This window comes from Mytilus galloprovincialis, chromosome 3 (assembly GCF_965363235.1).
Source record: "Mytilus galloprovincialis chromosome 3, xbMytGall1.hap1.1, whole genome shotgun sequence".
Taxonomy (NCBI): domain Eukaryota; kingdom Metazoa; phylum Mollusca; class Bivalvia; order Mytilida; family Mytilidae; genus Mytilus; species Mytilus galloprovincialis.
The window spans coordinates 46,227,522-46,254,505 of NC_134840.1; the positions used below are offsets into that span (position 1 = coordinate 46,227,522).

Sequence of the window (26,984 nt, forward strand, 5' to 3'; positions counted from 1 at the left end):
GCAGAAAACAGTTGAAGGCTACCAATGTGTCTTTAATACAGCGAGAAAATCCCGCACCCAAAGGCGTGCTTCAGCCGACCCTTTTGTTGACTTATCATGACAAACCGTCAACCTTAACAGATTTAGTTACGAGCAGGAAACGGAGAAACGATAATTAGATTATTAAAAGATAATTTGCAACATCCCGTCATTGTGTTTTTGTTCAATAATAATTTTTGTATTCTTGTCTTTCATTTTTCCTCACGTGCTTCGTCTATATGCCTTTTTGTGTTTCTTTGTTACATATGATGTGGCTCTGTTCTTATACATCTCGTCATTGTGTTATTGTTCTATGATAATTTTTGGAATCTTGTCTTTCATTTTTGCTAATGTGCTTCGTCTATGTGCCTCTTTGTGTTTCTTTGATAGATATGACGTGGCTCTGTACTTATACATCCCGTCAATTGTGTTATTGTGTTATTGTATTCTTGTCCGTCATTTATGCTTATGTGCTTTGTTACATACATTTAGCAACATGAAACTATATTTAAGAACATTCTGTTAATCTATATCACTCAATTATGTCACTTAAGTGCAATTTTGACCAATGGTTATGTCTATGCCATTTTATAAAGGATTTTCTGTTTTTAATTTCCCTTGGAAATGATGTTATCCTACTTTGTACAGTCAAAAGATAGCAAAATTCCAATTTGGACACAAATTTTAAGTTGAAATGTTTTCACAAACATTTCGTTATGGGGAAATATTGAGCATATGGACATGTACCACACACATATTTATATAAAAGGTGATTTTTATATAGATAAAATTGTGGTAAATTATACCGATTTTTAATACTTGCGGATCAATAAAATTTTCCAAATAAATGTGACGTCGTTAAAAATTTTAAAATAAAATTTAAAAATTCAGTTTAAAAAAACCATAGACCGCATCTATCTAGAATTGATAATTATTTTTAAATATACGTTGCGAATTGTAACTACCTGTTAAAAATTGTGCAGCACCTCGCCTTAAAAACAAACAAATACTTTTAATATATACTTACCTAAACGCAAGGAAATACATACGAAAATTTTTAAGGGAACATAATGACAAACAAAATTCCGACTGTGCACTCTTTGACAGGTATATTTTTGGTATATTTATTTATGCTCTCGTTCAAACCTACGAGATGTAAATATGTGTACCACATTGTTTCGTGTTCTTTCCCACATATAAAGACAGTTTGTTTTACTGTGTATACATCTATTTGGGCATTTTTGGGCCAACTAAATAAAGAATATTTGGAGGCGGATCCAGGGCGCATATAGGGCCAATTCCTCCATTTGATCGCCAAAAACAAATAATTATATTATGTTTTCCGGATTTGTCTGATTTGTTTAAGCATTAAATCGTCAAAAAAAATTATATCTTCTGTGTAATGGGATTATGTCCTCCTCCCCCTTTTTATAAAGCCCCTTCAATATGGTGTTGACGTTGACATGAAGATCTGTACACTAAGCTAGATCCTACAGATCCAAGATCCAAGATGTAATCATCAATGCAATGGATTATAACTACTTCGGTGAAGACGAATTTGCAGTGTGCTCTGTTCGGAACGTTTTGTACCATCAGTACGATTATTAATCCAGTTTTCTTAATTCAAAATAAATTTTTGATTCGTTTACCTACCATCCCGATTCGATCGCTGTTTATTATTTTTGGTTTAGACTAATTTGTAGGACACGTATTTCGGCGTTAACTCCTCACTCTCTGTTGACCATCATCCTGTCTAACAAATGCCAATCCAATTCTTTCTCTTTGTTCAAATCAGAATCTGCTCACACTTGAGATATTTCTCCCTTTTCGTCACTTACTGATCAGATCTTACTCTTCTTAAGCTTACCGTTGACTTCGAGATCACATTCCAAATTATGCAGATCATTCCAGTTTTAAAATCCTTTGCTCACGACGCTGTATCTTAGCCTTCTCATCAAATGTGTTCTTCTTTCTGACTGTCAAAGTTTTTGTCATTGATGCCATTGAAATTTATTAGGGCCCCGCCGACGGCGGGTCGCCCTATAGTGATCAGTCTGTCCGTCCGTCCGTCCGTCCGTAACACTTTCGTGTCCGCTCCATATCTAGAGAACCGTTATGATTTCATACTTAATACTTAACATGATTATTAACCAACACCAGAGGGTGTGTCATGTTGTATGTACAACTTCCTAGGTCAAAGGTCAAGGTCAAAAACTTTGGTTTCAGTTGACAACCCCGTGTCCTGTGGTGAAGATCGTGTCCGCTCCATATCTAGATAACCATTATGATTTCAAAGTTTATACTTGACATCCATTTTAACAACCACCAGAGGGTGTGTCATGATGTATGTACAACTTCCTAGGTCAAAGGTCAAGGTCAAAAACTTTGGTTTCGAGTTGACAATCCTGTGTCCTGTGGTGAAGATCGTGTCCGCTCCATATCTAGATAATCGTTATGATTTCAAAGTATATACTTGTCATACATTTTAACCACCACCAGAGGGCGTGTCATGATGTATGTACAACTTCCTAGGTCAAAGGTCAACGTCAAAAAAACTTTGGTTTCAGTTGACAACCCTGTGTCCTGTAGTGAAGATTGTGTCCGCTCTATATCTTAAAAACCGTTATGATTTCAAATATTATACTTGACATCTATTTTAACCAACACCAGAGGGTGTGTCATGATATATGTACCACTTCCTAGGTCAAAGGTCTGTCTGTCTGTTGGTCTGTCCATCGCTAACAAATTTGATCCACATTATATTTTGAGAGGACAGCTGTTATTATTTCATACTTTATACCTGACAAACATTTTCAACTTAACATATATATTAACCAACACAAGAGAATGTGTCATAATGTATGCATCCTAGGTCTAAGATCAGTCTGTCGGTCTGTCCATCTGTTCGTTGTTCTTAACAACTTGTGTCCGCTCTACCTCTCGAGAACCATTAATATTTCATACTTTATACTTGGTGGGTCATAATATATTGAAGGCATAATTCTAAAAATATGTGACAAATATCAATTGGGCAGCACCTTTAAACATATTGTTCAAACATCAATCCATATATCCAGAAGTCACCTTAGAGTAGTAAACAATGAGTTCACATCATGCAGTCATATCACTATTATACTATGAAAGTAAGATGAGAATATTTATCAGTTTTAACTTAAAATCTTAGATCAAAATCACACATGAGACTATGTAATAACTTCAAATAATGCTTCATATCAGATTATCCATACAACTTATTTACCCCACGTTATTGACAGCGGGGCCCACAGAGATGGCTCCCATCTCAATGATATCTAGTTATTTTTCAAAGAAAGCATTATTCAGCTACATTTCGTTTTGAATTTTAATTGGAGACTCCCAATTTTGCTTTGGAATTATGTGATACAAACCCAGGTTGTTAACCCTTCTAACATTAAGATATATAAATGACATCTTGAATATTCATGCAATATTTCAAACTTGACATTCAGAGAGAGAGAATCAAAGTTATCAAAGAAATCTCAACAAGAAAAAAACCCAGCAATGAAACAATATTTGAGTTGTACAGTAAAGATTTTCTTCTGTTAGACCAGTCCTATTGAGTCTCAAAACTTGTATATATAAAGCTACTATTACTATTAGACAGTTTAAAACTTTTTTAATTTCAAATTTCACACTTGATTACCAACCATGTCCAAGATTAATGCCACATAACAAAAAATATTCCTTCCCAAACATTTGTTACATTCATACAACAACCGGCCAGTGACAGGGATGTCGCTATGTTGCTGTTTCATTGGCCAACTTTACATCTTATTTCAATAATATAAAGAAGAATATCAAAGCAGTTCAAATAATATCATGTTTTATTATGTTATGTGAAATTTCACTCAGCAGCAAACAAAGTACATTCATTATATACAGTATTCTTGCATTCATTTTTTGATTGAAGCTGAACAGTCATTTCGATGTAATCAATGATCAAATAAGCAGATAAATAATTCAACAGAAGCTTAAATTGAGTACAGGTGCGAGCGCAACATATTTTAGAATTAATTACGGATGTATTAATATTTATCTACATATGACTTGTTATGATTTTTTTTTATTATATATGAATATCCTGAGAATGGTGGGATTTTGAAAGGTGTATGTAAGTTTCTTGACTGCAAAAGCAAACTTAACAACCTAGGATATCAGAGACGACAACAAATATGTCCCACTTGTAGCAACTGCGTCCCCTTTTTGTGGTGTATATGTACTGAGTAACACGGCAGATGAAACTACTGGAATAGGAACTGTTTACCCTTCCGGGATATTTAAGATTATCCCAATTTTTTGTGGTTCGTGTTACTCTATACCATGTATTCTGTGGAGAGTTTTATGGGCTGTTGTTTGCATTTTCGTCGTTTCTGATTGATCATGGTGTTTTATTTCTTTATTGAACTTCTGGCTTTCGATTTTTCATTTGGTGTCTGCTCCATCTTTTTTTAACAAAAAATATGTATAATCAAAGAAAGACCTTTGCCTCTTTGAGGTTAATTTCCTCCAACGACTATCAAAATTGATCGAAATAATCATTTACTTGGAGTTTGAATTGTATTGTAGTTTTTCTCTCTTTCGTTTTGTTTTAAATTAACATCCTGCTTCAACCATTGCATCCTTTTTTACTTAATTTAAATAGATAAAAAATATTAAATTTATTAATATCACCAATATAGCATTAATTTAACATGTTAAAGACGATAAAATTGGTATAGTATAGTAACTTCTTAAGATATTCACTTAAAACTGCATTTTTTTTTTTATTAGCTTATGCAAAGTCGTTATTCACATTTACATTATTACTTTAAGATGTGTCCATACATTGTATGGAAGGGAATTGTTTTTTATTGTGTGTGATAGAAAGTTTGACATTTCATGGAAACTATGTAGTTGGTAACAATCATCCTATTTTGCCAAAACAGGAAAATTATGATTTGCATATTGAATGAGGTAAAACAAACTTATACTATACGAGCAAGTAAGCAAACATTTTATGAAATGCATACATACATTGATTTTTTTCCTGGGAAATTTAAAGTATTAAAAACAACTATGTATGTGATACGAACCAAGTTTTAAATGGTTGATTAAAAAAATAAGTTTTTCTTATTCCGACTTCTCAGACATTTATAAAAATGGACAGATGTTTTCCATTCGTTTGATGTGTTTAATCTTTTCATTGTACCATTTGATAAAGAACTTTCCGTTTTTAATTTTTCTTGGCAGTTGGGTACTTTTGTTATTTTAATTTTTGTACAGCAGTTATTTGTTAAAAAAAAATTGATCATAGATAAACATTACTATGCAAAAACCTTTAAAAGTTTCCATGAATGCAAACGATATAACGTCAAAAGCAACATAATCAACATGGTACAAGGTAAATTAAGGTGTCAGACACCAATTACACCCTCCAATTTAGAACATATGTTAAAGTAGTCCTACTCTGACACAAAATAGTGCACAAATATGCAGAAAAGAAGCTATTGATGAAAGAGAAATATCTTTAGACCATTTTGAGCCAAAATTTACTTGTTTATGAGTTTGCATTAAAAATTGTGGACTAATGCGCTCAATAGTATATTAATTAAAGATTTCCAGAGAACCAGGGGTTATTTTTGGAGTACCTCTGTTCTTAGGTCAGTTTTTTGTCATAGAAGGCTATAAAGGTATGTTGAAAATTGGCATGAATGATCCAGGATATACCGATTTCCATGAAGTTAAACTTAAGGTTAAATATTTAGAAAGCTGTGAAAAAAGTAACATTTGGTTGAAGAGATAAGTATTTTTAATTGGTAGGCTGACACCTTTAAACTGTTGAATGTCCATGTACTAAACGAGCTAAAATTAGAATCTCGAATAGCCGGTGTCGATGAGATGTCATTATTTTGTTCGAAATACTTTATATAGATCAATCATGTGTGAAAGCATTCAATACCAGAAGTAAAAAGTATGATATATACAATAGAAGTAATCTAGATCGAGCTCAGATCAGTAAAGTTGTCCAGCAGAAATGTTAAATTGTGTGTGCATGTATGCAACAAAACTTGATCAAGAAACAAAGAATGTTTCGATATAAAAACATATTCTTTTATAAACAATGAATTAATATTGCATGTTTTATTGAATAGGACTAATATTACTGCAGTTATCTTGCGGACACAAATTCAACTTTTGTTTAAAGCAGTTTTAAAAAGTTGACCCGCCCTTCTTTTGTTTTAAAATATACCAGTAATTATGTTTTATGTGTCTGAAGATATATAATGAACTCATTCTTTACCAGAATTACATTTTTGTAAAATAATGAAAGCATTAAAGTGTGTGTTTTGTTCAATATATCAGCTATGTGCATACATACATCCATTCCATTTTTTATTCATATATACCCTGTTGCTCATTCAGTTTAAATTGTATCACTTTTTCCAACGTACATATCGTACTTCATCGTAGGTATGAACGTGATTTGTAATAGTGATTAGATAAAGAGGTCAGACAATTTTTCTTTACTATGTTCATTTTCAAAAAGTCATCTTTTCGTTTAAAATTCAATATTCTATAAATGTTAACGACTTTGAATAATAAGTACAATTATTTAACATTATTAAACATTCAATTAATTTATAAGTATTTCTATATGTCTCACAACTGCAATTTTAATCATTATAATCCTGGTACTTTTGATAACTATTGACATTGTTTAAAAAATGAATAAGATGTATTTTCCAAAACAAAACTATGATTTAACTAAATGTGAAAGATTTTATTATTCATGCTTATTCGATTTGGTTCTATGCTCCTTTCCACAGGGAATGTTACAATATAGATGATGTTCTTTCACTAAATAATTCAAAATTTGGTGACTATGTGGAACACATCTATCCCATCGAACTAGAGCTAAAGGATACAACAGATACAGTTAAGTCGGCCTCATATTTTGACTTACATCTAGAAATTGACAATGAGGGTCGGTTGAAAACAAACTTTACGACAAAAGAGATGACTTCAGCTTTCCAATTGTGAACTTTCCATTTCTAAGTAGCAACATTCCAGCAGCACCTGTATATGGGGTATAAATGGTGAAGTTGAAATCATCCCTTCGTAAATTTTTCGGACGCCATCACGAGTTGGTTGACCGTTATGAAACAACCGTTTCACAAATGATATCGAATATGTTCCTTACGTCGTAACTACAATCCCCTTCCTTTTCATGAATGTGACCTACCGAATTAGACTATTTACCGGATTTGTTATCACATAAGCAACACGACGGGTGCCACATGTGGAGCAGGATCTACTACAAATCCTTCCGGAGCACCTGAGATCACCCCTAGTTTTTGGTGGGGTTCGTGTTGTTTATTCTTTAGTTTTCTATGTTGTGTCATGTGTACTATTGTTTGTCTTTTTGTCTTTTTCATTTTTAGCCATGGCGTTGTCAGTTTATTTTCGATTTGTGAGTTTGACTGTCCCTTTGGTATATTTCGTCCCTCTTTTACAGTCAACCATTTATATTTCTAAAAGTGTTGTGGAGAATTTAGAAAACGTTTTCGATTTTGATTAATATAGTACTCAAATACATGGGAAATTGTCAAACCTCTTTGTATAAGTTAATATGAAAGACGGTTAAAAAAAGCCCCATCACAATTATATAAAAAAAACCAGCAGCACAAATTACATTGCTCCTCTCGTCAGACAGAGCTTATTTTGTACTTATTATATTGTTCAGAAAGCGAGATATTAAATTGAAAGTTACATTTGGTACCAGATTCACAAACAGACACATTCAAATATTACCTCATATCATCCTAAGTTGTTGACAGTAACTTCTGACAACTTAACTCAAGAGCTATCATTTACTACAATAGTCAAAGTTTTTCGTATATTGCTATATTGCTATGTGTTTGGACATTGAGCCTTAATTTCAAACAACGCTCCTATAAGCAGATTTCTGCATTTAAACTGGAATTGTTCCTTTTGTCTTATATCCATTGGACTACGTATTCTTATAATGTCGTGTCAGACTTTGACTTCCGTTACTTCCATTAGAATATTCTTATCAGGTTTTTCTCAGCAGTTGTTTTACACCGGATGCTCGTTTACTGCCTCTAATTAAATTCTACATCAATCCGATGAGTTTTCATCAGGATGTATCATCTAGTAGATATGTCCAGTAAAATATTTTCTATAGGTTACTATTTTGTCAAACAACTACTTTTCTAATTTCTAGTCGCTTTTTACTCTGAAAAAGAAATAAACGATATAAAGTATAAAAGTAAACAAATAAATAAATACAACATCTGACACTACTGCGTTTACAACTTTCAAATAGTATTACCTCAACACCTTTTTATACCAATGTATTTCTTTTATTGATTGTTTCTCAAATTTTCCTTTCATTTCTCTTCAACTATTTGCAAATATTTCTGATATGGAAAAGCCTCAATAATATAAATAAAGGCAACAGTAGCATACCGCTGTTCAAAACTCGTAATTCTATGGACAAAAAACAAAATTTGGGTAACAAACTAAAACGGAGGGAAACGCATTAAATATAAGAGGAGAACAACGACACAACATTAAAATCTAACATACACAGAAACGGACTAAGCATTAGACAAAATCCGATGAGAATAACAAATATAACATCAAAACCAAATACATGAATTTGGGATACAAAAGTACCGTGACACGTCTTATAGTAATGTGAATTCACACTCAAATATAAGAGAAAACAAACGACACAACGGAAACACAACGTTAAAATGTTACACACACAGAAACGACCTATAATATAACAATGGCCATTTTCCTGACTTGGTACAGGACATTTTTAAAGATAAAAATGGTGGGTTGAACCTGGTTTTATGGCATGACAAACCTCGCACTTTAATGGCAATGTTAAATATAACATTGAAATGACAACATAATATTACAGGACTACAATACAAATAAATAGGAGAACGTATTAGACAAAGAAACACATGATTTATAGATAACAAAAGGCATCAGGTTTAAAATTCAATACGCCAAAAACGCGCCTCGTACACACAAGACTCACCAGTGACGCCCAGATATAAAAGATCGAAAGTGAAAAAAAAAGTACAAAGTTGTACAGCACTGAAAATTAAAAATTGAAAAAGGTTGTGTCAAATACGGCTTAATATGTTTTTATGCTTGGGATAAGAACATCCTTATTATTTAGAACAATTTATGCTATGGAAACAGTAAATTTTATCAAATGAATATAAAAGATATACATAATGAAACTGAAGTATTAACTAATTACAGAAAACAAAGCCCGAATACATAATGCAAAGACCAACACAGAAAAATAGACACACCCGACTTAGTCCAGGCCTCAACGCAAAAAATCATAAAAATGATGTCACATACGAAGTGGTGGAAAGGCACAAAAATTACGTCACATTTGAATTTCTGAAACATCACAAAAATGACGTCACATTTGAAAAACTATATCTCAAAAGTAAGATAGGATTAGGATTGATTTAAGATTATAATAGAACTAAATACTGATTTTACATTTAAACACAATGTACATTGCAACATGACCTTAAAAACCAGCACATAAAGTATATGACGCCGATTTTCAGTGATCGCGTTTATTATTTTTAATAATCTACAATAAAAAAAAATGTGAAATAACCTTCATCTGAAAATTGTGTAATAACTTTCATCAGAAAATAAGAAATAAGATTCATTAGAAAAATCTAGGTATGTTATCATTAATGTCCTTGTTGTAAATGTAATAAAGTTCAGACATTAGCTTGCGGTAAATTCAGATCTGTAGACACCTGTAAACAATTTAGAGTGCATTGTTACATACATAACTTTTTGCCGAGAGAGGTTTTTGCAACGTGGGTTACTGCCGGTTTAAGATTTGTCAGACAGTTCTATCTTAGATTTTGTATATGCTTTCTAAAACATTTATTTGATTGAAGCACGGCTGTATTCGATTATATCTTTTTTGTGAGATGCTTTGTGTGATATACGTTTTCATACAAAGTTCATGATAGCTTATGTTTATACATTTATACAACGAAAAATCTAAATATTTACGAGGAAACTAAAAATGATGGGCTGAATTTAAATTTAATAAAGCATCTCAATAAGACAAACACTCGATATGAATATCTCGGCAATAGAATGTTGGATACGCAAACGTCAAATTGATTTCAAACCGAAGCGGTGGTTTTTATGCCGATTTGTGCAAGTGGTTATCTCCCCTTAATATCACCAGTCAAAAATAAAAACCCAGCAAAATGCATAAAAATTAAAAAAGGAGTTTACTTTACAAAAATTAGAAAGAAAATAAACGAAACTCGATTTATAACTATGTTATGATAATATAAAGAAGAGATACTTCCCCCTATTTTTCAGAGAAGGACTAAATGTAAATATTAAAAGACAAAATATTACTGCAGTAAAAAAAAAACAATTCAGAAATGTGGATAATGACACCTACATGTAAAATTAAAAACCTAGCTATATTGAAAGAAATTAGATCTGGCGGATGAAATATACTACATGTAATTTTTATATGTGGGATCATTCCTAGAGCAGAATTTTTTTAAACACTTCTGATTATATTTAATGCAATAAAACATAGTTTATACAATTTCAATAATCTTTCTGAAAATTGATATAATTATTAAATAAATAGTACTGATCATATATATTTTATATTCTATAAAGTGTGACCAAGAGTCACAACAAATTTCTTCAAATTAAGAGAGCCTATAAACTCAAGCCTATGTTTCTTAGTTGAACAGTAAAAATACTAAAATACAAAAAAGGGATTTATAAGTTTTATACCAAAAATATTGACAGAAATTCTGTAAAAAAATATGCTTTAAATTATAAGTGAAAGTGACACAATTTTAAATTTCAGAATCATTATTATTGTAAAATTAAACTATTAGATTAGCTTGCACAGTAGCCCTTTGTCTTATTTCTCAGGGTATTTTATAGATTATGAAAGTAAACTTTTTGGAAAAAATGGGGCTTCTTCTCTTGAACAGGTTGCTGTATCAGCTTCTTTAAATAATTACATACAAAAAAAAAAGTATTTATAAACAAAGTATTGTGTATATACTTTACCTGAATACTAGTAATAGGAAATGAAATGAAACTGGTGGGACAAATTTTGTGCATTTTACTTCAATAATGATCAAAGATGCTTAAATTTGACAAGAATTTGCCATTTGAATAAATTCAATTTTGTAAGAACACATCTCTATGAATAAACTTCTTGTTTGGCTGACTTGGCTTGATAAGCTAGGTTTTGCTCTTATTACCATAAATTTGAGAATGGAAATATAGCTTACTAAGTAAAGAGGTAATAATATAAGCAAGATTTTATTAACTGACCTTCATTTTCTTTTTTCATATGTTTTTTTCCTACAGAATTTTCTTTGCAATGCATTTTCTATTTTTGTGCTTTTGTCCATCCATACAGTAGGCTATCAATAATTTGTCAGATCTGTCAGAATTTTCCAAGACGTTTAGCTTTAAACGCAATAAAGAAGATCTTTGTTTGTTGTTTCACTTTTCCAATGTGTAAATTTTTACTATGCACATGACCCTGACACATATCTTGTTATAAACGTTACATGACGTATGTTGAAAAAAGAAAACAATGTCACCGTCAATTTATGTAGGGGATCAAAAGGGGTTTTAGTTACTTTAAAATACAAGTATCGTATGGAATTGTGAAAATCCTCAACTTTTAATCAAAATTTCATTCATGTCTTTAATAAAATCAGTATTTTAGAGCACTTTAAAACAGGTACAATGAAAAGAAGCTAAACTTTACTGTTTTGAAGGAGAAACGTAGCTTAAACCAGATAAAAATTGACATGGCTGGTGGTCACTGAAATTGATGTATAAAAGTAAACAATGATGGCTTCAAAACAGTGTATAAATTTGAAATAGGTTTCCCGGTTTCATTTAAGATTATAACCGTTCTTTTCTGTTTTTGGATACGCAAACGTCAAATTAGGAAAAATCGATTTTTTTGGCGAACAAAAAAGATGGCTATTTTTTTTAGAACGGACAGGATAAAGGAATAGCAATAACAAGCTATTTTGTGTAATGTTTGTATGTCGTAAAGAAATCATATTGGTCACAAAACCTACAAATTTTAAAATTTATTGTAATAAAAGCATGACAAGTTGCAAAAAATACTTTAAACGTCAATCTTTTAGCCGATTGATTTGGCGGACTTTTTGACGTTACGGACGACTGTAGCGCCACCTAGTTAATTCCCCCTGCTATTGTTGCTGATAAAGCTTGACGACAACGGACGACGGCAAGGACTTGCTTTCCAACTGCGAGTATGTCGGTGATTTAGAGACAGTTTACCTACGCGTCACACGTTAACACTACTTTAAACGCCGTTTCCGTTACTTTTAACGTCATCATATCTTTTGTAAACTTTGTTCTATTGTTACGTAATATGTTAAGTTGAGATTCTACAATCAAACGGAATAGACGTTGCTTACTGCGTGTCCAGACATTTATCTGACCCATCCGTCACAATTTTCATTCGTTTGATGTGTTTGAGCTTTGATGTTGCCCTTTGCTTAGGGACTTTCGGTTTATTTTTTTTTTTTCTCTGAGAATTTTTTTTTTTTTAATTTACTTTATACAAAGTTGGCAAATGTAAATAGACAAGCAAACGGATCGATTGTTATGGACACGGTAGTGGCCATAGTATACCCCGGACAAACATACAACAAGAACCGTGGGAGCTTTACAATAGTCTTTTAAGTTAAGAACCAAAAAGGACTCATCTCAGATTGGCAACCAGTTGATCAGAAACCTATAAATAGACGATCCAACTATAAATATTCAGAGATGACACTGATTCAATGTTAAGCATCTAACAATGAAGCAGAAAAAGGACTCAATTTTACCACAAACTGCAATTGTTTGTCTTTTAAAAGATCTTCGCCATGTAAATTACTTTGTGGTTGAAGGATCTTTGTTTTTCCAAAAGGACATATACTAAGCTATCGTAGAAGTCACAAAACGGCAGATATTAAAAATAGATAGATAGACTACATAATTATAAATTGAAGATAGAGAAAGTCTCTGAAACATGCGTCTGTAAAAAGTCCCCATTATCTTCTACTTTGACAGATTAACTTAATTGAGAAAGGTAGTCGAAAACACAGCATAAGGGATTGCATATAACCTTCCCGTCTTAAAGATCCCATAATGCGACAAAAATGTAACCCAAGCATATAAAATATATTGCAAACTATAAATCAAAAACAAAAACATCGACTTATCAAACCAGCACAATTTGACAACACTGAAGAGATTATGAAAATTGACAAACTAGCGAAAAGAAAATTGAAATATACCAAATAACAAGAGCATTAAGCAAGTGCTACCACCAAGCCAGAAATGCGAAATCATATGAAGTAGACACATCAGTGCAGAACCCCTGAAGTGTGATATAGAAAAAACATAAATCAGTACTCAGTAGTTAGTAGAATATTTGAGGTTATTCTTCCAAGACTGGGAAAGGGGCTAAAGGTCAAGCTTGCAAAAAGGCGACCTGAAAAGCTGGAACACCTGGATTGGTACATTTCTACTTTTGAACCTGCAAAAGGCTTCCTTTGTGTAATTGCCAAGAGAATGTTGACTTCTAGAAAGCCTCTCGAATGACTTGACAGTGACAGCATGTTTAAAGTAATGATTAAATCATCAACATCATCTACTTATTTCATCATAATGATATGTCCTACACCAACTCCTTCAAAGCACAGTGTGGTGTGCTACCAGGATGCATGATTTCTCCTCTACTTTCCTTGTTATCATCGACATGTGCATGATGAAAAAAACTTTGAAATCGAAAAAACTAGAATAAGACGGTGAAGTAACACAATTTATTCAAGAAGAATAACTGTGCAAAAGAAAACCTCAACACTAAATGAAACGGCTTTTTCTGTAGGATTAAGTTCAATGTAGGATCGGCAAAGGTACATGGCCTGAATGACAAATCTTCTAAACTATACATTACACGAAAATGAAAAAATATTGTAGAAGTTTCTTGCTACGAATTTCAGACAATACAATGGATATAATGGATTGAATCAGCAAAGCAAAAGACTTTCTGCCGAATTGGACCAATATGAAGTCAGCAACTTTTTAAAATTTACAAAATTCATATTCACAAATTTCAAACAGTTTTGATATATGGAGTCAAGTCTTGGAGAGTAATAAAAACCATAAATAATAAAGATTTACAATATCAGCTAACATTAAAGGGATACAATAGATCAAGTTAAAGAAAGCGATTGAAAATGAATTGATTGTTTTAAAGAATGACAAAAGTCATATAACAAAGATAGATCTCCCTTGAAAATCAAAAGGGAAAAGAAAGAGAGAAAGACCAAGAGAAACACTGTGGTCCGCAAAAGAAATCATAAGAAAATTACGGAGTAGGCATTATACAGGCAAAAGCCCATGGTGTTGAAGATGAACTCCTGTTTATGTATGTATGGAGTTGACTTAGAAATCAAGTACTGTTTATTGTCATTTAATGCATCTTTACACTCATCTCCAGTTTTTAAAGGTTTCTATTACGAATTAGCCGCAATACACAGATACAGAGACACTAACTTATGCAACTATTATTGTCAACCTTACATATTGTAACGTCATATGATTATTACGCTTTGTATGCATAACCTCTTAAGGTTGCATTTCTGTAAATATTGACAATGCAATTCCCCATAGGAACTCCTTTTGCGGCTAAAACTGTAACACTTTTACTATGAAGTTTTGAATAAAATCTTATCCTAGAATTGAAAGTTCATATGCACGACAATTTTTTTCAAAGGTCAAAATATAAGGCTGTGTGGCATATTTTCAACGTTTATATGCCCTGAACTTCTCACAGTTTAAACTAATTCTAGTTTTCTTAACTACCCCTACCTCGAATAAGAAGTTACCACAGATTTCAATATAAACAAATTGCACATGTATATTTACTGGTAACGCAGAGATAATAACTGCAGGGAACCAGTATGTAAACAAAATTAATTTTCTATGAATATTCTAAATCTCCCCAAAAAAGTCGTGTTTTGAGAAACAGCTGTATTTACAAAGTGTAACCTATAGTCAGTAAAGTAAACAGTTTTAAATAAACACACATCTTTCTATAATTCACAAAAGTGAAGTACTACCACTAAACCCAAACAGTCTCGTTATAGTAATTATTAATGTTTAAATTAATCACATTTACAAATGAAAACTTCAACACAACACATTTTTCATATCTTTTAATTAATCATTATATTATACATAATATTATGCAAATTCCATATATCTATGGACACAAAACCCAACATGTAAAATTTTAGAAGTTCTTTCTTAACTGAGATAAAAATCTATTTACAAACTTCACTTGTTAACAATCAATTCTATAACAATGGTTAGCTTTATAAAGAAAAAATACTATAGGTTATAAAGGGCCTGTGATTGCCCAACTTATATTTGAGTCAATGTTTTAAAGGAAAGAAAAATTTGTTGCAAAGAGCTTGACATATAATTTTCTATGCAAAGCTTTATGATTTAGGATTCAGCAATTAGACCCAAATCAATGTCGTGATTTCAGATTTGCATTTTAAATTCAAGCACATCATTATCAAAATTACACTAGAGTAAAGGACTTAGCAGGGCACAGCATTATGACTGCCTTGAATTGAGAATAATTTTTAAACACAAGTTTACCTGAAAAAATTCATTGTTGGTCACAAGTCATCAAGAAGTCATATGTTTGGAAATTGAAATGAAAGCAGCATATGATAATGAATCTTAAGGGAAAAGAAAAAAGTAAAATGAAAAGAATATAATCACCTAACTTAAAATTCTGATAGATACTCAACTCTAAATCTGAGGTAGGGTCAGAAAAGAATTATCCATGAATAATATAAAGTTTCAACATATCTACACTTTGGAAGATATAGAGGTTAGCATATAGTTTTACCTGCTTAATGCTACAATTATTTATTTTGTCTCAATGATGTTTCCTCACATTATGTTTCATTTGTATCTACCTAAAGTACATATATTTAGAAGAAATAACATCAATTGGATTTCAATGAGACACATATTCGATGAGGTACTAAAAAATAATCATTACATCAAAGGAACAACGATTTTATTGCTGTTCTATATCTTGACATTGGCTGTAAGGTCTTCACTAATGAACTATAAAGCTCAATTAATAGATATTTAACAATGGTGGGTGTCTTGATTTTAGGTTGACATCATTACCACCATTTTTGGATCAAAACAACTTAAGGTCATCCATATCTAATGGTATGTACTCCAACCTTTACAGGGACTATGTAACACACTGTTTACATGTACTTCTAAAAGAGCCTCATGTAAAGTTATGCTTGTCAGAGCACATTACCTACAATTTCATGTCTACTGCAAAATTCCTAATTCTTCTAAAACCACAACAATAACATCTTTTTCTGATATACAGGTTTTTTTTATAGATGAAGATGTTCAAATACAGCATTATTCCTTGTTAGAAAAAAATTATGAGAAGCAATCCTAATCTCGAATATTGGATGGTTAGGAAAATAAACAAGTCCTAGTCAAGAAATATTTTTATGAAGCTTGGATCCATTTATCTTAGTGATATATGTTATGAGATACATGACAAATGATACAAAGTGACAACAGAAGCTCTTGCATGGCATATTAGGGGAGCTTAAAAGAACAAATATTTTAACAGCTTATTCTGGCACAAATTCAACATCTTCATACATTTTAAGGAAATGTTCTATATAGTTGTCATCCATAATATGCAACTAATCATTAAATTATAACTAATATATACATATAGATATAATTAAAATTGATGTGACCTTTGATATCAGATCTAAATGCAATAAATGAGACAGGGCTATAACTTAACATCTTGAGGGAATCACAATAGTTATAAATAACATGTCATTCTAATCAAGTTCTTTCCTCTCAAAGCAGCAACAATAAATTGAAAAAACTACATATGTAGAACTACTAAGTACTTGAGAATTAAGTTCATACAGCAGATGTCTTAATCTATAAACTTTTCATGGGCAATGTCCTCAAATATCCCATTCATTTGAATGACTTTTAGAAACAGATCATAAACCAAGGTTAAGTCAGTTTTCCTCATGTTTGGTAGGGGTAGAGACTACTTTTACTTTTTTTTTTTAAAGTACTTACATTATTTTTATCATGCATTCAAACCATGGCACTTTTTTTTTACTTTTAACACTTTTAAGAGGAAAACAAACAGGGCTAAAAAAATTAACTGTGATATATATAGTCATAAACAGTAATTTTAAAGTATACAAATGGAGCAAATAGTTATTTGTATACTTAATATTTGTACAATGGCTTGTAGAAAAATAAGTTTACATGTCTCTTGAAACATGCCAGGACAAGATGAGTATCTTGTAAGAAAAACCCTTTAAAACTTCAGTAATGTTATAGGTTAAAGGCATATATAGAAGAAATATCTAAGGAAACGCAGGTTTACAAACAAAGCAGGTAAACAAAGAAAGCACAAAACATTAACAAATATGAAAATGTACTGGAAAAAACAACTAATTTAGATTTATGTAACAACAATATATAAATAATACAAAGTAGAGTTCCCTTGCTGAGGTTATGAGTTGTACAAAACTGACTTTAAAAGCATCTATGGTATAATTGTTTAATAAAAATTTAAGTAAGCAAAATTTAAATTATAAACCTCAAATCCAAGACTGCTTATTTATTTCTATACAAAATCTACTCTCGGTAATTTTGTTCAACAGCTTAGTTCATTAAAAAAACTCTTTACAAATAATTATTCTCTGTTAAAAACATGTTAATAAAACAACCCAGATTTTTTACAATACAGTTTTTTTTTAAATAATGAATAAATTTGGTATATATGAGGAAGTCTTTATTAAAGTATGAGAGATAAATGTGAAAATTAATGTACAGATATTTGAGTAGTCTTTTCACAAGTGTTCAAAACTCATTACTTTGAATCAATTCATTAGTAAATATATAGTTCTTTTGAAAAATAAAAAGGAGCAATCTTTCCAAAACTGATTTTTAATTTACTGAATGCTTAGATATTTAACTTTATATGCATTAGTTTTATCAACGAATCTATTCATGAATACAAATTTTGATTTATATGTAATTATGAATTTGAAGAAAGAACATTTTTTGTGAAAAAGTAGGTTTATCATTCAAACCTGATTTTTTTCTTTTATAAAGTAGAACAAAATTATCCTTGAACAAAAATCAGTGTACAAAGAGTGACAAACAATTTTAAAAGTAAAGATAGGAAGTGCAATAAATATCAAGAAGGGATACCATGCTCTACAGAAAGTGATGATATAGCAGGATAGGATACCAGTTTGTACAGGAAGTGCAGGAATGGCATGATGGGATACCAGGAAAAGAAAGCAGAATGCAGCATCCATGCAATCACTGTCCTCCTAGGTTGCCTCCTAGGTTTAAACTGGGTAACTTTGGTATAATGGATCTCGTCTGTGAGACAGAAAAAAAAAGAAAACATTTTAAATTGTTTAACTATTTTGTTAATTTATCAATGCACCACTATTCTCTCACCCTATCAGATAACATCACTGGTTGATGTTTGAATTGTTATTTTATCTTATTAAATTTTTAGCTCTAAAGAAACAGTTTTGAATGAAATGCATGCACTTTTTTCAATCCTTTATACTACTAAATACCATGCCAAAAACGACATATAAGTTGTTAAAGGGCCAAACTATTTGAAACTTTTAGATGACTTATACCAACAATCTACCTTGTGGGCAAATTCCTTCCTAAACAAGAAAAATATCACCTCAAATACAAGATAAACAGATTTCACAAAAATCATTATGTTTATTAGAAAATCATAAGTCAAGTGTTAATTATTGGCCTTAATTTCTGCAACAGTATAATCATCAAACTAAAAATGCAAGGATACAATAATTACCAACACATCAATAACATCATACCAAATATGGATTTATAAAAGATCTCAAATGTGCATTTTCAAACAGATTGTGTGGCAGTAAGATGCACTTTTTAATATGTTCATCTATAGCATCATGGAAACAGTTATTGCATACATAAAGCACTATTTTGAGTTTTAATGAATAAAGGATGAAACTTCATACTAGAAATTAGGGTAGTTGTTGATCGCCTAGATGTGACCTAGAGAGATAAAATATGTACCCTTTTAATAGGAAGCAACAAAACTACAAGTACTATATTAGTTTCATACACCTTATCGCTAATCTCGGCTGACCCGGCTGACCCGGCCGCTTGAACTTTTGACGTCATACACAATCACTTTTCCATTGTGGCTTCAGATATTTTGTTTTATGACTTAAAAATTTTACATGAACCTGTGTGATATCCAGTAATGGTGGACAAATAGCGATAAGGTGTATTCATACCTGTCAACAATGTTTTCCTCAACACAAAAGATAACAGAGGATAGGCTGCCTTCATAAACTATCATGACTTAAGGATATACTTAGTTAAGGTTTTTGGAAATTGATTTCAGATGTTTGGACTCTTTGGTTTTTCATATCAATACAGGGTAAAATAATTTGCCACATAACACACATTTTTCTTTTCATAGAAGTCTTCAGTAGCTCATATTAGGCCATTTTCCAAAATTTAAGCTGATTCTTAATTTTTGTTCTTTCGATTTGAGACCCAAATAATACCAATGCAAAAGTAAGGTAAAAGTACAAGTCAGCCTTTTCCCGCCATTTTTTAAAACTCAAATATCTCCAAAAGGAGCTCCATGACCTATCAATATTTTTAGCTTATTTTGTTCCTTAACTGGTGCTTTTTCGACATGTAGTATCAATTTTAATTTCTTGATTTTTTAAATTTCACCTAAGTACATCCTTCATAATATATAAGTTTATGAGATAGAAGTGATCAGAACAGAGGTATTTAAATGGTATGGCTGACTTTAGATTGAAAAGTATAAAGTATACTAAATGTGAATAATTAAAAGTATGGTTACACTTGTAATACAGACATGTACAGATGATGATTTCCTGGACCAAATATATTTGACCGTTTGCTGAATTGGTCATGAAGCTTACAATGATTTTATGTACTTAATTGCTTAATGTCATTTAGAAACTCACCAAGTCACTACACTAAAAGTTTACTATTGAATCTAATTAAGACTCCCCCACTTATAAGGTAAAATGTTTGCTGATCTTACCTACAGGTATAGAAAGAAAATTGATAGCATCTGACCTATAAGAGTTGTACATGGGAATGATGACCAGAGGTGTATTTAGAGGGGAGCCAGCCCCCCTCCTTTTCTGGGAAATATTTAGTTGGTTATATAGGGTATCACTGAAGCATGATTGGAGTGGGCTCCCTCTTAGGCAGTCAGTTAGCCCCCAACTTATGAAAATTTCTGGATCCGCCACTGATATCAAAACATTGGTGACAAGAAGCAAAACTGTGACCTCTGATTGTTTTACATTACTTTTGATTGAATAAAATCTTAAAACTGTTATGCATGTCATGGATTCAACTTTCTAGAAAAAATGTAGAGTTGACAGATATGAAAGGTTATAAAAGTATGAGTAAAAGAGTGTTAAGGAATTGTTACCAGTTATTGTAATAGCATAAAATTATACTGAAGCAGAAGATAGACAAAAAATAAAGAAAATTGGAAAAAATTGTGAGCAAATATATCTACATAATATCATAATTATTCAAAATGATTTCAGTTTATTTTTATATGGATGTTTCAGGTAAACAAGAGGCTCTCAAGAGCCTGAATCGCTCACCTTAATTCTTTTGGTTAAATCTCTCATCAATGATTATTTTGGCTTTTCAATTTATTTAAATGTTTTTTGGATCGTCCTATTTTCTTCAAAAGCCAAAAAAAATAATCATTTTCTCCTATGTTCTATTTTAGCCATAGGAGCTATGTTTCTTGACATACAAGGAAATAAAATATAAAATTTATACTAGATACTCTGAAACTCATTTAGCCTAAGTTTGGCTGAAATTGATACAGCAGTTTCAAAGGAGAAGATTTTTTAAAGTAAGTCAACATGATGAACAAATTGTGAAAAAAGTCTTTAAAGGGCAATAACTCCTTAAGGGGTCAATTGACAATTTTGGTCAAATTGACTTAATTGAAGATCTTACTTTGCTGAACATTATTGCTGTTTACAGTTTATTTCTATCTATAATTAAATTCAAGATAATAAACAAAAACAGCAAAATTTCCTTAAAATTATCAATTCAGGGGCAGCAACCCAACAACAGGTTGTCTGTTTCATCTGAAAATTTCAGGGCAGATAGAAATTGACCTGATAAACAATATTACCCAACGTCAGATTTGCTCTAAATGCTTTGGTTTTTGAGTTATAAGCCAAAAACTGCATTTGACCCCTATGTTCTATTTTTAGCAATGGCGACCATGTTTGTTGATAGATCATAACTTCGGATACAATTTACAAACTAGATACCCTAAGGAACATTCAGTTAAAGTTTGGAAGTATTTGGCCCAGTAGTTTCAGATTAGAAGATTTTTGTAAAAGATTACTAAGATTTACGAAAAATGGTTAAAAATTGACTATAAAGGGCAATAACTCCTAAAGGGGCAACTGACCATTTCCGTCATGTTGACTTATTTGTAAATCTTACTTTGCTGAACATTATTCCTGTTTACAGTTTATCTCTATCTATAATAATATTCAAGATAATAACCAAAAACAGCAAAATTTCCTTAAAATTACCAATTCAGGGGCAGCAACCCAACAACGGGTTGTCTGATTCATCTGAAAATTTCAGGGCAGATAGATCTTGACCTGATAAACAATATTACCCAACGTCAGATTTGCTCTAAATGCTTTGGTTTTTGAGTTATAAGCCAAAAACTGCATTTGACCCCTATGTTCTATTTTTAGCAATGGCGACCATGTTTGTTGACAGATCAAAACTTCGGATACAATTTATAAATTAGATACCCTAAGGAACATTCAGTTAAAGTTTGAAAGTATTTGGCCCAGTAGTTTCAGAGGAGAAGATTCTTGAAATAGTTTACGACGACGACAGACGACGACAGACGACGGACGACGACGGACGCCAAGTGATGGCATGAGCTCACTTGTCCCTTCGGGACAGGTGAGCTAAAAATGGCAATATTGGGGGTACATTATACATTAACAGTAAATAAGTGTTATATCCATACTTTTAATCTTTAATAATCCTGGCCACAAAATAGTCATTATCTTTCTTCAAAGGTAGTAGAAGTAAATAGTTTATCAATTTAGGACCAGTGTTTTTTCTAAATGCTAAAATCAGGGAATCAAATTTGAGGCAAGACATTAAATTGTTACAACCCTAATTATTTCATTAAAGTATCCTTTTTGAAAACTCAATAATCAACAAAATACACATAAACATTGATAACAAACAACAATCTAAACATAAATATTGCACTGCTGAACACAATATACTAATTTAAATTGTAAAATTAAATAAAATAAAAGAATAAAAATATCAACCAATTCATTTACAACAAGTGAGATCTAAAAATCGGACTAATTTTAAAAGCTACTACAAATTGCATAAAGTAAATATCTCGTTAAAAAGGCTACTAGTTAGGGTTATGTATGAACATGGTTTAAGCCTACATTCTACAAAAGGATAGCTCAGCATCACTTATATTGCACAAAAGACCAATCTAATGACCTCCAGCTATCTTGATAGCCAAAATAAGTAAAACAAATTTAGCTGGTATATTTCTGACCATTTTAACAGCAGAAGATATAAGAGAATAATTTTAAAAACAGCTTATAAAAACCAAACAGACAAAAGAACTGTATCTCAGTATTATCTTACTGGCATTAACCCAAACAGCCAATATATTGGTTTCCAGAAGGGTAATACAAAACTGAAAATACACAGAAAATTTAGACAATAAGAAAGAACTGGCAAGACAGAGCACTAAAACAGTAATAGCAGTTAATCCCTAGACATAAAACACATGTAATTATAGTTTAACATTTTACATTAATATATAGTAATGTCAGTTATACTGGTTAATAGGTAAGACTGAATGAGGATCATTTAGAGATTTACACAATATAAGCTGATCCTCTTGGTTGGTCAGGGGTAAAACAAAGTAAAATCAAGTAATCAGACATTAATAAACTTTGAATTATATTTTTTTTTTTTATATTTAATCAATCAACACTCAGTGATGAGTTCCTCAAAAACAAACACTACCTCTTTTGGTGTGGTGAGCTAAAACCCTATTGAAGAAAGAATGTGACACCTAGATGAAATGCCATTTAAGGAAAAGCTGCATTAGTGTACAACAACTGTTAAAAACACCAAAGGAAAATGGACATTTATCCTCACAAAGGACTTTCATTTTTACATTACATTGTGCACTCAAATTATGGGTACTAAATATCACTGATTTGTTTTTGTATTAAGGTTTAAAATTTACTGTTTTAGTAGTTATTTTCTTTGTCAACTTACTATACCTAATCAACATGGAACAATAGCAGTATCGAAAATCTGTATTAATTGCAGAACTTGTAGCATAGTATGAAAAACCTCTGAGCTCCATGTGACAATGAAAACTAAATTATTAATTCCCCTATAAAATTTACATCAATTATAGTACAAAAGATACCAAGAAAAAACTGGGTAATAAGGTTACAAGTTCAATAAACAATCATTACATTCATTGTGAAAATCACAGAGCCAGCCTGTGTCTTTCAATCACTCAATGTTAATTCTAACTGTATTTACAAAATGAACGCATTAATGAATACTCATGCCCTTGATCCCTGCAAAGGCTTGAAAATAAAAAATACTAAGAAATAAATACAACTGTGTGTGTGTACTAACTACATGAATAAAAAACATGTAAAGCATACCGGAGAAAGTTAAATCAATAACAATACACAACATTGATCAACTCGGTTTGGTAATTTGAGTTTTCGATTGAACAACATTGAGATGTAAAACCTACTTAAAATGTAATGCTAATATTAACCTCAAGTGTATAGGTGCAAATACAAAATCCAGAAAAGCAGCCACAAAATTATTTTTGTAAAAGAAAAATTAACAGCAGAAAGTTTAACTTTTCAATCAAAAAAAATATTTACTTTCTATACCATGAAAATATAAAAAATTTCTTTTAATTGTTTTGTCATCTTTTCAATCTTATTGAATATTTTTTTCAAAAATAATACTGTTATTCTAGAACTTTGTTCGTAATCTTTTCACACAAGTGAACAAATTTATTTTGATTTTGGAGTTTTAATAAAATTCCTGGTTAATATCATATTTACAAAACAACAGCAAAAATAAGAATAACAACAATGGTTAATAAATGCAGATTTTGCTACTATAGTTGTATTTTGTTCACTCAAATATAAAATGATTTTTAATTGAAGCTATAAAACAGGACCATTGTAACAGTTATTAAAACTGCTACATTTGTAATCAAAATATTAAAAAAGAAAAAAATGGTGATTAAAAATGTATTATAAATTAAATTAAAAGAAAAAAAGCACTTCTTCATTTGTTTCTCTCCAAAAACATCAGTCATAACAAATTAGAATAACATATTCTCTTAATTCACTTAATACTTATGCTATATAAAATGTGCTTTTGTGTAGGTTATATTTTTCTAAACATACTTTTGTTTTAGTCCACCATTTTAATAGATGAAACCCAGTTATTTTATAAAATGAATGCTCAGACTACTATACTGGCCAAAGATAACTACCAAATCTTTAAGCTTGTTTAAAAAAAATATTTAATATATTTGATATTTCATTTTGTAATTTCCATTACAATTCTATGTTCATAAAACTATTTACTAACACTGAAAAATATTTTGCTTATATATCACATTGTTGTGCAGTACATGAAAGACTGTGCCAATAATTTACACATAATTCTGTGTTACATACATGTGTACAAAATGAATGCCTCATAAACAGGGAAGTTCACCAGGGATATTGTGATGTTCCAAAGAATATATAGAAGTTTTGAAAGCCTAATTTCTTTTTAAAAACACAAGTAAATTTTTTTACAATAAGAGCTTTTTACATGATAAATTTTCAGAACTTTAAATTAACCGCTCAAGCTAATAAAATAATTTTATAGACTTCAAACTGTTTTTATGGTACTGGTAAATAAAACAACCAATCATAAATCAAAGAATGAACATGTGACCTGATGGAAGAAATAATGAAACTCTCATGGGAATGTTATCAGAAAGATTTGGTCCAATTTTCATGAAAGGTGGTTTTTTTCCAGTTCTTTTTCACATGGCTGAAAATTATGAAGCCAAAAGCAATGAGTCCCTTAGCCTCATTCTCACAAAGCTTCAAATAAGGATAATGCAAAGCAAACTGAAAGTGGCTTCTTTATGTTAAATTTTGAAGAATTTAGAGCATTTCCCTGATGAACCCCTTCAAAATAAATACTGTACATGTATCACAAGCAGAAAGATATTGACAACAAAAGTGTAAACAAAATCAAATAAGTGTCAGGTGTGCTTGAAGGCGGAAAAGTTGCTGATTGCTGGAAGTAATCTTACTTTTTTCCGTGTTCCACTTAGAAATTCTTTGTACATATCTGAGCGAAGGTATCGACTGTAACTATCACTTTTCATTAATTTAAATATATGGTCCTGAAAAAAGAAGATAAAAACAAACTGATTAACAACTGATTCTTTATATAATAAACAGTAGAGACACAGTGATATGATTCTTTTTCTCGAAAAAAAGACAAAGCTGATGGACAGCAACATCGCTAATAAATTCAAAGTCACTGGATCATGACCTAGAGGGCAGGGCCTCAAAATAGTGGTAAAACTGATATGTACTGATAGTAATGCAACTTTATACAAAATTTCATTGATATATCACAAGTAGTTCCTATCAAACAGTTTTTAGATGAAAACTTAGCAATTCTTGAGGCATCCACCAATGCTGTCTCAAAAAATTCCTTCATTTTCCCTTTTAAATACCATTGAAAATGGAAAAGGGGAATGTGTCAAAGAGACAACAATCCACAAAAGAGCAGAAAACAGCTAAAATCCACTAACTAAAATCTATTTTTCTGATTTTCTTTAACCTTTGCATTCAAATAACCAAAATGATCATACATGTATCAAATAATCACAAAATATTTATTATCACATTGTCCCCAACTAAAAAATGTACCACCAAAGAATTGTTAATAATCTATAAAATAATTCTTTCCATAACTATGAGTTACATATAAAAATTCTATCAGGGATATATTCCCTGCTTCCTTATTCCATTTCCCCCCATAAAAAACACACCATTTATATCACGTCAATTTTGAAAGGACATCCTGAATAAATATTTATATTTGAATTATTTCCCTTACCACAATATCTAGCATCAGCTTTGAATTTCAGTAGGAATCTGCATGTAAATGCATTACTAAATAGACTTTTTATGATGATAGCATAAGGATGAAGAACCTTTTATTTGAATAATTTAACCCTTTACAGCATTAGTTGAACATGTGCTGTCAGATCTTATATTTGTGAACAGTGATTAAATTAAAATTTATCAAAGGCTTACAATAATCCTGCAGTACTAATATAACATTGTTCAAGTTAAACAATTTGATTTAGGTAACTTTATAGTTGGTTCTATCTTAATTCAAACGACTTTTTTTTTACTTTATCACTTGATATGGTTTTTAATATGTTTAATATATATGTTTGACCATGGTTAAATGTGTATTGTTTATTCTGCAATTGAGACAATTGTAAGACTGAGTAATACATAAATGTGAACCATTTCGATGTGAACATATCT

At 31.0% G+C, this 26,984-nt stretch overlaps 1 protein-coding gene across 3 annotated transcripts in view; it reads right to left on the bottom strand.

Annotated features, from left to right (window-relative positions):
- Nucleotides 1–7,725: 7,725 nt before the first annotated feature.
- The window catches only part of LOC143068115 (regulator of G-protein signaling 7-like), a 103,524-nt gene continuing 84,265 nt past the window's right edge, over nucleotides 7,726–26,984 (bottom strand). For 2 of the 3 annotated variants that reach the window (XM_076241911.1, XM_076241913.1), the window contains exon 15: nucleotides 15,354–25,819. In XM_076241911.1, coding sequence (XP_076098026.1) covers nucleotides 25,676–25,819 — 144 coding nt within the window. In that variant the 3' untranslated portion in view covers nucleotides 15,354–25,675. Of the gene's footprint in view, nucleotides 8,294–15,353; nucleotides 25,820–26,984 lie in introns of those variants that run through there. The other variant, XM_076241912.1, reaches the window with a different exon arrangement.